Below are 11,984 nucleotides of genomic sequence, written 5' to 3' on the forward strand. Positions count from 1 at the left end.
GGCAAATGTTTCAGTTTGGTTGAGCCATCAGGTCCCAGCAGACAATCTCCAACCCAGGTGTGGTGGACATGAAGATCCCCACCACCAGCATCCCAGACCCTCAACTTGTCCGCCTGAGACACTGAGCCTCCCAGTACTTCCCACTCTGAGGTGAGACAAACGCTGAATACCAGGGGAATCAAGCCACCTAAAATATGCTTAGGGGGAGAAAGTCTCCCACATCCCGTCCCCTAGGTACCCCCCCCACACACACACAGACCCCCGTCCTTAGCTGTGGCCTCAACCCCTGCAGATGGCAGCCTCCACCACAAAAAGGCAACTTAGGGTTTTGTGTTTTTTTTTTTTTTTTTTTTTTTTTTTTTACCCGACTCTTGGCTGTAATTGGATTCAGGCTGAAACAACCACGTCCGCACCGGGAAAGGAGGGCATTGGGGCGGGGGCGGAGAGGCTGTGGGAGAAGGGAGGGACCAGAGGAGTGAGAGAGGACTCGCAATGCAGTTCGCAGACTAAGCAGAAGAAAGATCAAAAAACGGGAAAGAGGGGACGAACAAACAGGCACTTTCAAGAACAATCCCCCCATCTCCAAGCGGACAGCGCTCTAGGAATCCAATTCAGTGCCCACCGAAGACAAAGGCGCCCCAAGGGAGTGGCGGCGCGACCCCAGGGCTTGGGGCCCCCGCCACGGAGCCTGCACGGCTGGCTGCCGGGACGGTCGCGGACCATGTCTCCTGCCCCACGGCCCACAGGCAGTCTGCTGCTCCCCCTGCTCACGCTCGCCACCGCGTTCGCCTCCCTCAGCTCGGCACAGAGCAGCTTCAGCCCCGAAGTAAGTGAGTTCCCCGGCCCTGCCGGGAGTCGCGCCCGCCGGGGAGGCGAGCCGGGGGTCTCCAAAGGGACAGGCCCTCCCTTGGAGAGCAGCAAGCTCCGGGTTTGGCCGCTCTGGCCAGCAGCAACCCCTCCTTTTGCTTTCTCTCCTCATCTCCAAACTTCCAAGTCGATCCAACTTCTGTCTTCCCCAACCAGCGCCCCCCCACCCCACCCGCCGCCACCGACTTTCTTTCCCAGTTCTTTCCGGGGAAGAGCCTTACAGCTGGGGCCGCCGTCTCTGGTTCCCCCGGGCTCTGAGCTCAGCTGCAGAACCAAGAGGGAGCCTGGTAAATACTTTGACTCCGCTCAGCCCTTGCGCTGCCCTGCTTTCTTGTCATGTGCGCCAGTCCGTTGTTTCTTCAACTTTCCAGCCCTCCAGCGCTCTCCCGCCCGCACCCGCCGGCCGGGGAGGCTCGGTGGACCGCACCGCGGCTCCGGGCCCCCCACGCTGCGCGCCTCCCGAGCGGTCCCGGCCCTCCGCGGGTGCAGCCGCCACCAGGTGGGGTCGGGGCTAGACCCGCCGAGTGGCCCCGTCCCCCGCCCCATTCCGCCTCCCCGCGCGGACCCCTCTGTGTCGCGGCCCGGAGCCGTGGCGTCGAAGGTCGCGCAGGGCTGGCGCCCCGGCCCCGCCATTCCGTACACACAAAGCTTTCCTTGTGAGCCGGGGTTCGGCAGGGAGGCGGCCTCCTCCCTCTGCCCCCCTCACCACCCCAAACCTCCCACCCTACCCCACCCCCCACCAGTGGCGCCTTTAGGCTCTTCTAGTTGCCTTTGTTAATTGCTTTTTTGTTAATTTTGTTAATTGCTTTTCTGTGCAGGAAGACTGAAGGCATCGCACTGGGGAGTGGGGAGAGGGCCGGGCCAGGGCACCCGCACAGGTCTCAGGCGCCCCCCCAACCCATTCCCCGACGCTGGCCCACCCGCCTGGGAGGAAGCCGCGTGGGAGTTGTCTAGGGAGGTTTTTCCTCTCTTTCTTGCTCTCTCTCTTATTTTGGGGTGAAGGTGGGAGACGAATTTGATCAGCTTCTTATTTTGGGCCATCTCAACCCACTCAGCCCGGCAGGGCCTGGGTGCGGTCGGGAGGGGCCGGGAAGGGCCCCAGAAGGGGGAGGGGATCTGGACTTGGCTTCCTCCCTCTCCGTCCTGGCCCCGGACCCACCCCCGGAGGAAACATCTCCAGAAAGAACACACTCTCTCTGTCCCGAAGGGATCTGAGGCTAAAAAGCGAAGTGTGGCCCTAGGAGTGGGGGTGACCAGGGAGAGTACAGCTCTGACCTGGGGCTAAGCCTGACAGGGCCCTGCAGGAGGAGTCATCCTCACCCCTGGCCTGGAGTCTTCATCGCAGGCCTGCAAGGAGAGCTCCTAACAAAAGAAGCCTGGGCATCAGGGGGCAGCCCACTGCCAACCTTGCCTGCCCTGCCCTCCCTCCCCTGCCCCACTAGGCCCCCTAGGGGAGGGGCAGCAGCCCTGGCTCTGTTCTAAGTGGGTCATGGGCAGTCCCAGTGCCAGAACCACCATTTGCTTCTGGGCCACGGAGGGGTGGGAGGCAGAGGGAGGGAGGAGCAGGCCCAGAGGCTCTCATCCAGGGCCTGCTGGAGTTTGCCAGCATTTCCCCCAACCCACCCAGCTTCTCCAGGACTCCTAGGCCAGAGGTGGGAGGGGTTCTCTGGACCTCCCCCGTCTCGGGGAATACCTCCAGACCACTCAGTTTTCAAGACAAAGCCAGCCAACTGAGTTTTTGGACCTAACATAGTTGTTCCTTCTCCAGGCCAGTCTAGAGGGCGAGCTGGGGTGGCCAGGCCTCAGGCAGCCGGGTCCCTCCCACCAGGCCTCCAGAGTCCTGCACCAGCTCCAGGACATCCCTCTCCTCCCCGTGGCCCCTTCTGGCACTTGGCCCTTCCCCCACCCAGCCGCAGACACAAGAGTCCTCTCTTCTGTGGTTCCTACCTCACCTCCTAGTCTTCTCTGTGGTTCTTGCTTTGCTCAGAGTCTAGGCCTGGGAGGAGAGGGATGGGGGCACTTCCTTTCCAGGCCTCGAGGCTCTCTTGAATGCAGGGAAGTCCCTTTCTTGCCTAAGTCTCCATTTTTCTCTATCGTGTATGGGGTGGACGTTGTGGGTGGGAATATTTAGACCTGCCTACTTTCTCAAGAAGGATTAATCCCAGAGCTCCTGGGTGTGGATTCTCCTCGCCTCTCTGCCACCCTCCATTCTGTTATTCAGCCCTAAGAGAATTCCCCTCAGTTTCCTTCCCCGAGGCTTGAGGAGGCCTGACTTAAGTCCTCCTGACTTCCAGCTCCAGGAGCAGGCCACTCCCATCCTTCTCCAAAGCTGAAGCAGCCGCTCCCTCACCAGGGGTCAGAAGCCTGGGGTGTGTGTGTACACCACAGGTGAGGCGAAGGGCAAAGGGAATTTCCCGCATACTTGGGCACAGGCTACAGCAGGCCTCCTGCGGGCACTAGCTGTGGCATCAGCCAGCACAGGTCAGGGCACATCCACAGCTCCTGGGGAGACCAACCAGGTTCTGTAGCACCCTGCTCTGCTCCCCTGTGGTCTCCCAGAGGTTAAACTTGGCTCCCTCCTCTACCCCTGAGGAGGGGCTCTCAGAGGCGGGTGGTGCTAAAGTTGCTCTGACCAGGCCTGTTGGCTGGGGAAAAGCTAGGTTGTTTACATCTTGAGCCCTAACTCCCATCAGCCTTGGGGGATCACTTCCCAGAACCCTGTTGCAATTCTTGCCCCACAGGCACATGTCCCCAGTCAGCTGCTCCTGAATCACCCCCAGCCCCAATGCAGGAGCACTGCTCCGCCAGCAGGGCCTGGGCCTAGAGGTGAAGGGCGTCAGGAAGATCCATCGTGACAACCTGGGATGAGGGTTGTGGCACCCAGCAGCAGCCTCTACCCGCTCTGTGCTCCAGACTTCCATCCTAAGCAACCTGCAGGCCCCCTCCAAACTCCTGAGGAAGGCAAAGCTGGAGCAGGAACCAACATAGTATCTCCATCAGAGAATCCCGAGCGTTTTCATATCCCATATATAACTTGGCTCGCTTTACTTTGCAAGCTTTAGGAAAATGCTCCATTGTTCTTACAATAAAGGCTGGATTTTGTTCCCCAACAGGGGTTTGTATTTTGTGTGCCTTTCAATCAAACACCGAAAACCTAACTTTATGTTAAAGCAATACGCCAGCCTTTATCTTATGAACAATTCACAATACACCTCAAGTACAATGCTGCCACCGAGTCTCTACCACGACCCCCATCTCCCCTTCCCTCTCCTGAGAACCTCAAATGGGCTTTTAGGTCCCAAGCCCTAGGTCAGATACTTGGATGGGGACAATGGCAGGATCCCAGCTCTGTGGCTGGGTCCCAGCCCCACCACCTCCAAAGGTCCCAGCGTCCTGTCTCAGCAGCCAGCCTCAGCCCTAGCTCCTGCTCTGCTTCCTCCTTTCTAAAAAGATGTCAGCTGTGAGGGTCCTAGAGGCATGGCATTCCTGTCCCAAGAGGGTCTCATACCGGGCCCAAAAGAGAGCCCCCCCTCAGCCTCCCTGCCTCCATCCATCATGGGCACAATCCACTCACAGGTAGGACGTACTATATTTACAAGAACACTGACACAGAGAAGAAAAGTGCTGGAAGGAATCACAGCTCTAAGAAGCTATCATAGGACTCAGTTAAGCTATCTGGGCTCCCATTCTCAAGAGTTACAGCCAAAGTCTGGAGCCATGGCTCCCCACCCCTGTTTGAGCCCACAGCCCCGAGAGGACAAGTCATACTGGGGCCTGGGCCAGAGTGCAGGTCCAGCCTGGGAACTCCTCCAGCCCCACTGCCAGAGCCAGGCTGGGAGCTCGTTGCCCTTTTCTCCTAAGCCAAGGGCGCATGCCAGATAGCAGGGGTAGGCAGAGGCTCCCCTTGGGCCAAGTGGAGATGCTCTAAGCCACGCTCTTCTCCCTGCAGGCCTGGCTGCAACAGTATGGCTACCTGCCCCCCGGGGACCTGCGCACGCACACACACCGCTCACCCCAGTCCTTCTCAGCTGCCATCGCTGCCATGCAGAGGTTCTACGGTCTGCGCGTGACGGGCAAGGCTGATGCGGACACCATGAAGTAAGTGCCAGACCCTGGCGGGAATCCTGCACGGCACCCACCTCCCAGCGACAACACTGAGCACAGAGACCTTGCTACCTATGCGCCTGACTCCTGCCCCCTCCCCTTCTCCAGACTGACCCTAAGGCCAGGCACTCCCCCTCTCCTCAGAAGACCTTTCTCTTTAATGGCCACAATTCTCAAACCCCAGGGCCATGAGGCGTCCCCGCTGTGGTGTTCCAGATAAGTTTGGGGCCGAGATCAAGGCCAATGTTCGAAGGAAGCGCTATGCCATCCAGGGCCTCAAATGGCAGCATAATGAGATCACTTTCTGGTGAGTCCAACAGGCAAGTTGCCTTTCTCAGAACATCAGGGTTGCCCTCCCTATCAGTTGTGCTCATAGACTCGGAGGCCTCCTATCCTACTCACCTCTGTCCCTAGGAAGCATCCCTGGGAGTGGGGAGGAACATGGCTGTAATCCTGGAGGAAGGTGCAGCCTGTGGGGGGTGCGCCCCAGGGCCAGGAAGCTGAAGCCTGCGGGGGGTCTTGAGCCCTCAGTTCTTGGTACAGAGGCATCACAAGGCAGCAGGAAGATCCGGGGCAGCAGAGGTAGCTGGGCGGTTCAGTCAGACCTGGGAAAGTACAGGGAAGGAGAATTGTATTCGTTGTGATGCTAACATGCTCCCCTCCTCTCCCCACGTGGCTGGACCTCAGCATCCAGAATTACACCCCCAAGGTGGGTGAGTATGCCACATTCGAGGCCATTCGCAAGGCATTCCGCGTGTGGGAGAGCGCCACACCGCTTCGATTCCGAGAGGTGCCCTATGCCTATATCCGCGAGGGCCATGAGAAGCAAGCAGACATCATGATCTTCTTCGCTGAGGGTTTCCATGGTGACAGCACACCTTTCGATGGCGAGGGTGGCTTCCTGGCCCATGCCTATTTCCCGGGCCCCAACATTGGAGGGGACACCCACTTTGACTCTGCCGAGCCCTGGACTGTCAGGAATGAGGATCTGAATGGTGAGCAAAGTAGCCCTGGGACTCATTTATTCTGGGGAGAGTCAATGATCATTTTGGGGGGGTGTTTGTCCTACCTCCTCCCAAAACCTCAAACCCCCAAGTCTCTGGGCTACAGAGATCTCCTAATCTGACTTCCAGTGAAAGCAGGATTCTTATTTTGCTCCATTTACATCTGGTCCCTTTCTCACCCAATAACTGACTTCCCAGTCAAAGACTTCCCACTTTCCAGGCAAATGTCACCTCTAGCTCCTGGCAGAACCTGGGGCCCAGACGGGACCTCAGCTTCCCTTAATACATGTCTCCCTGGGATTGGGATCTGTCCCCAGAGCACCGTCTCATCTCTTCCCAGAATAGACTGCTGACTGGCTTCGTGGCTTTCTGGGTGGAAAGCGTGACAGGCAGGCTCAGGTGTGAAAACCAAGCCTCTGGTGGGAAAGCAGGGCTTCTGAGGTAAGGGACCCAGGCTGCCCTCATAATCATCGCCATCCCTCCAGGGAATGACATCTTTCTGGTGGCTGTGCACGAGCTGGGCCATGCCCTGGGCCTTGAGCACTCCAATGATCCCTCGGCCATCATGGCGCCCTTTTACCAGTGGATGGACACAGAGAACTTCGTGCTGCCTGATGACGACCGCCGGGGCATCCAGCAACTTTATGGTGCGTAATCTATGCCCAAATCTCTCTGCTCCTTCTGTGCTCTTCCTCTCTGACCTGTGCATCCCTTCCTTTCCCCCATGCCCTACGATCTACCCCCAACCCCACCTGACCCTGCCTCCACCCACCACCTACTCTCACTTTCTTTTTTTTACATTATCTCTCCTACGTGTTTAATTCTTCTCCCACTTTTTTTTTTTAAGATTTTATTTATTTATTTGACAGACAGAGATCACAAGTAGGCAGAGAGGCAGGCAGAGAGAGAGGAGGAAGCCCGCTGAGCAGAGAGCCCGATGTGGGGCTCGATCCCAGAACCCTGGGATCATGACCTGAGCCGAAGGCAGAGGCTTTAACCCACTGAACCACCCAGGCGCCCCAATTCTTCTCCCACTTTTGATTCCACCTTTTCTGTCCTTTCCCACCTGATTGCTTCAGCCTCCCCCACAGGGCCATCCACACCTTTCCAAGGGGATTGTCTGCCCATATACCTGTTCTTTCTGCCCCCTCTGCCACAGTCTGAAGTGCCTCTCATGTTCTCTATACTAGGGAGTCAGTCAGGGTCCCCCACCAAGATGCCGCCGCAACCCAGGACGACCTCCAGGCCCTCTGTCCCCGATAAGCCCAAAAACCCCACCTATGGGCCCAACATCTGTGACGGGAACTTCGACACTGTGGCCGTGCTCAGAGGGGAGATGTTTGTCTTCAAGGTAAGAGGAAGAAGTGGGCCAGTGTGGGGGATGGGAGGGCTCCAAGCCCAGCAGGCTGGGTGGAAACAGCAGCAGGAGGACTAAGAACTAGAACTGAGACAGTGGGAAGCTTTGGGGACCAAGCCAGGGGACTCCCTATAAGACAGAACGTACCGTCCCACCTCGACACCTTCTAGGAGCGCTGGTTCTGGAGGGTGAGGAATAACCAAGTGATGGATGGATACCCCATGCCCATCGGCCAGTTCTGGCGGGGCCTGCCCGCATCCATCAACACTGCCTATGAGAGGAAGGACGGCAAGTTTGTCTTCTTCAAAGGTAACCGGGCATTCTGCCCTAGTTCTCCAGGTGTGCGGAGAGTCTTCCTGGAGGACTGGATTCTACTTGACTCCTCCAAAGACACAGGAGCCCGAGGGGAACCCTGATCCTGCCCTTCCCTCTCCCCACCAGGAGACAAGCACTGGGTGTTTGACGAAGCTTCCCTGGAACCTGGCTACCCCAAGCACATCAAGGAGCTGGGCCGAGGACTGCCTACTGACAAAATTGACGCCGCTCTCTTCTGGATGCCCAATGGCAAGACCTACTTCTTCCGGGGAAACAAGTGAGACCTCAGCCCCTTGACCCCAGGCCTCCCTCCTCAGACGCCACCACCGATTCCCTCAGTTCGGGAGAAAGACCCACCTCTCCCTGGGATGTTTCCCTGGAGAAATTAGTTGCTGGCTGAGCCTCTGCCATTGCCTAGCAACAGACGGCCTCCATTAGGTGCTGAGCGAGTGGGAAGTGACCGGGTCACCATTTCAGACCCAGTCATTTGGCGCCTCCTGCCCCCAGCACGGTGCCTCCACCCCAGCAGCCAGGCACTGTCATTAAAGTCTACCGGTGGCTCCTTGCAGCCTGGGACCTCCCATCCACCCCCACCTTCCGCCACTTTCAGCCACAGGCCCTCATTACTCAAAACCCCGGTCCCGCACCCCGTCCGTCGGCACCCTTTGCTTACTGGTGGGTTCAGTCTGGGCCCCGCTGCCCTCTGAGGACAGGCCCAGTGCCCTACTGCATCCCTTCCCCTCCTGTCTCCCAGGTACTACCGTTTCAACGAGGAGCTCAGGGCAGTGGACAGCGAGTACCCCAAAAACATCAAGGTCTGGGAAGGAATCCCCGAGTCTCCCAGAGGGTCATTCATGGGCAGCGATGAAGGTGAGGGGCAAGGGAGTTGTCCATGAGGGGAGGATGGGGACAGCGGATTAAGGGAGAACGGGAGGAAAGCCGGATAGGACAGTATGGTGGGGAAAGCAGTGATGACAAGGGGGCTGGAAGCCTTGCCACATGCCAAGGTCTGAGCAAAGTGCTTTCTACACGTCGGAACCCTAATTCCCAGCGCCCTACTAGCCTGGTACTAGAACTACCCCGGTTTACAGCTAAGGCGACTTGTGTTCACAGAGGGTAAGGGATTAACTCAGCCAGCTCGTGTGGCTCACAGATTTCCCTCCCGCTCTTCTCCTCCCTGTGGGTCTTCCCCGCCACCTTTTTGCTGACCGCTGCAGTCTTCACGTACTTCTACAAGGGGAACAAATACTGGAAATTCAACAACCAGAAGCTGAAAGTAGAGCCAGGGTACCCCAAGTCAGCCCTGCGGGACTGGATGGGCTGCCCCGCGTCAGGGGGCCGGCCGGACGAGGGAACGGAGGAGGAGACAGAGGTGATCATCATCGAGGTGGACGAAGAGGGCAGCGGGGCGGTGAGTGCGGCCGCCGTGGTGCTGCCCGTGCTGCTGCTGCTCCTGGTGCTGGCAGTGGGCCTCGCCGTCTTCTTCTTCAGGCGCCACGGGACCCCGAAACGACTGCTCTATTGCCAGCGTTCCCTGCTGGACAAGGTCTGACCCCCACGGCCGCCCACCCACTCCTACCAGGAGGACTTTGCCTCTGAAGGCCAGTGGCAGCAGGTGGTGGTGGGTGGGCTGCTCCACCTGTCCCAGGCCCTCTCCCTACCCCGCCCCCCCCTTCTTTTCTATCCCCTGACTGCCTCTCTCCACCTCAACCCTGGCATTGCTTCTTCCCTAGATGGAGTCCCCTGGGGGCTGATCAGGGGCTGCCGCTTTCAGCCCCTGTGCCCTCCCACGGGCCTCTGTAGCTTGGTGTGTGCCCAGCCCCATCTGAATGTCTTGGCTCTGCACTTGAAGGCAGGACCCTCAGACCTCGCTGGCAAAGGTCAAATGGGGTCATCTGCTCCTTTTCCATTCCCTGATGTAACTTTAACCTCTGAACTCTGACCTCAGGAGGCTCTGGGCACTCCAGCCCCACAAGCCCCCCCACCCGGTGCACCCCCGTGGCAACCTCCTACCACTCTCTCTGGCTTAAAGGAATCTAATCTTGTTGAGAGGGGAGACCCTAAGAGAGTAGGAGTGGTGGTGGGGAGGGCCACATAGCCACCCTTAGACCTTGGGAGGGAAGCTCAGAGTCAGTCCCCTCTGCAAAGATCTGCCTCTGCCCCACCTGGCCCCAAGGACGTCCCCAGGAGCCTGAGCCATTAAGGGGCTGTAGAAACCCTTGACGGCCCTACCCCCACAAATGCCTTACCCCCACAAATGTCAGCCTTGACTGGGGATGTCTGGGTTAGAGGAGTGGAGAGCACAGGCTGCAACTCCCAGGGTAGGATGGCTGGGGCCAAGGAGAGGAACTGTCTGGACCCCTGGGGTGAGCCTGAAGGTGACAGAAGAAGAATCTCGCTCAAATGCAGGCAGCTGGGATAGGGACCAAGGGGCAGAGCAGTCCGGGGAATAGGACAGGACCAAAAGGCTAACCAGGGAGGCACAGTGGGAGTGGAGGGCTGGGGGATAGGGAGAGGGGGGCCAAGTGGGCCAGGCCAGCAGGGACTCCACCAGGTGGGTGGTGGTCCCCAGGGGAGGCTATGTTTTATTGGAGGTCTGAGGAGGGGCTGGAGAAGGGCACACCTACTCCACTTTGGTGCCCTTCCTCCAACCAGCATACACATATGGGAAGGGTAGGGAGCCCAGAGAAAGGAGCAGAGATGACACACATCTAGGGACTGGTGACTCGGGACCTTCATGGGGTGGCCACCTAGTTTGGGAGGTGACCAGGGGCTGACAGCACTCAGCAGCCTCAGCTGGCTTCAATGAGGGGGCAGGTGCCTGGGTGGGTCTTGTCAGGTTAGCCCCTCACTGACTGATACCCCCACCCCTCGTCCCATCCTACCCATGTCCTGCCTCCTCTCCCCCACCCAGCCCGCCCATTCGAAGTCTCCTCTGGCCACCACAGGTGGTCATGGTACCTGGGACTTGAGAGAGTGAGACCCTGTGGGGACAGGGAGAGGAGAGGGATGTTAGGGGTGGGGGAGTTCCGGGGAGGGTGGGGGTGTGTGGGATGAACGGTGCTGGCAGTTCGGCTAAATTTGTCTTGTTTGGGTTTTTTTTTTGTTTCGTTTAATGTATATTTTTATTATAATTATTATATATGAATTCCCTTCAAATCGTTCCTTTTTGTTAACAAGGGGCAGGGGAAGGGTGGGGGTGGGGGGTGCAGAGGCATCGGACCCCAGGAACCTGCAGGGCGGGGCTGGGTCAGTGCCCTCTAAGGACATTTTTGACCTTGTTCAACCTTTCCACAAAGAATAAATGGTGTTTCACATTCTTTGTGTGGCTGCCTTCTCTCAGAGAGGTGAACGGAAAAGCATGCCCGTAACCTGTGTTTTCTGTGACCTGGGGTTTTGGTATTTTTCATAAAGGAATATGTTTATCCCTGATGGACAGTGAGGGTTCAGGGCCATAGCTGGGAAGGAAGGCATACACACTCCGTGGAGGCAGGGAAGTGGTCCCCAGAGCCCAGGCACTCTCTCCAACCCAGCCAAGAGGTTACCTTGGAGGCCCAGAGCAAGAGGAAGTGGTCAAGCTGAGGCCACACGGAAACTCTTCCTAAATTGCATTACCCTGTCCTGTGATCTGGCCGCAGACCCTCTGTTTCCTCAGACCTCTCTTTCTGCTGCTGGGGACTCCCTGGATGTCTTTGAGCCCTTTAATCCAGCCCTGCGTGCATCTAAGCCTCTTCTAGGCCTAGGGGGCTCAGCCGTAGGGGCAGAAGGAACACCCAGGAAGGCCAGACAGTTGTCCCGTGGCCAGTGAGGAGCAGCCTCTCTCTGGCAAACCAGGAATCTCACCGGACTGCCCAGGAGAGGCAGGATGGTCAGGGCGGAAGGGGAGAATAACAAGGCTTTGTTTCTTCGAAACTGCTGCCCCAGACAGGGTTCCCAGGCTGTTGACCCACCCTTCCTCCAAAACCAGCCTGGAGGGAGGAATAGCTCAGCTGCTGAGTCAGCTCAGCTGAAGGGGAGCAGCCCTCTTTCTTCCTCCCCTTCCCTTCCTGCCTTAGCCCAGCCCTCCCTGGGCTAGAGCCCAGGCCCCCTCCACAGCCTTCCTCCACGAGCGCTGGCCCCACCTAGGCCAGCGGTTCTCTCCAGCTGCTCTTCAGGGCTGGCCGGTGTGATTGCTTTGGCAGAAGGGGTACCCCACCTCTCTGCCAGCCAGGAACCCTGACCCTGCACCTGGCCTCCTCCACCTCTCCCGCCAACAGCTGTTTGGCACAGCCTATGTATCTCAGTGGATGTGGACACCTCCCTGCCACACTCACCAGAGGGGATGGGGACCCAGGGAA

At 58.3% G+C, this 11,984-nt stretch overlaps 1 protein-coding gene across 1 annotated transcript; it reads left to right on the forward strand.

Moving 5' to 3' along the window:
• Positions 1 to 721: 721 nt before the first annotated feature.
• MMP14 (matrix metallopeptidase 14) lies at positions 722 to 10,962 on the forward strand (the record flags this gene model as incomplete). The annotated part of the gene is made up of 10 exons (XM_080808488.1): positions 722 to 826; positions 4,817 to 4,965; positions 5,156 to 5,278; positions 5,659 to 5,966; positions 6,461 to 6,622; positions 7,166 to 7,326; positions 7,503 to 7,641; positions 7,774 to 7,924; positions 8,402 to 8,517; positions 8,865 to 10,962. 10 exons carry the CDS (start codon positions 722 to 724, stop codon positions 9,197 to 9,199), a joined length of 1,749 nt encoding a protein of 582 aa, XP_080664614.1. The 3' UTR covers positions 9,200 to 10,962.
• Positions 10,963 to 11,984: the final 1,022 nt, after the last annotated feature.

This window comes from Martes martes, assembly GCF_963455335.1.
Source record: "Martes martes genome assembly, chromosome: 7".
In the NCBI taxonomy this organism is placed as follows: domain Eukaryota; kingdom Metazoa; phylum Chordata; class Mammalia; order Carnivora; family Mustelidae; genus Martes; species Martes martes.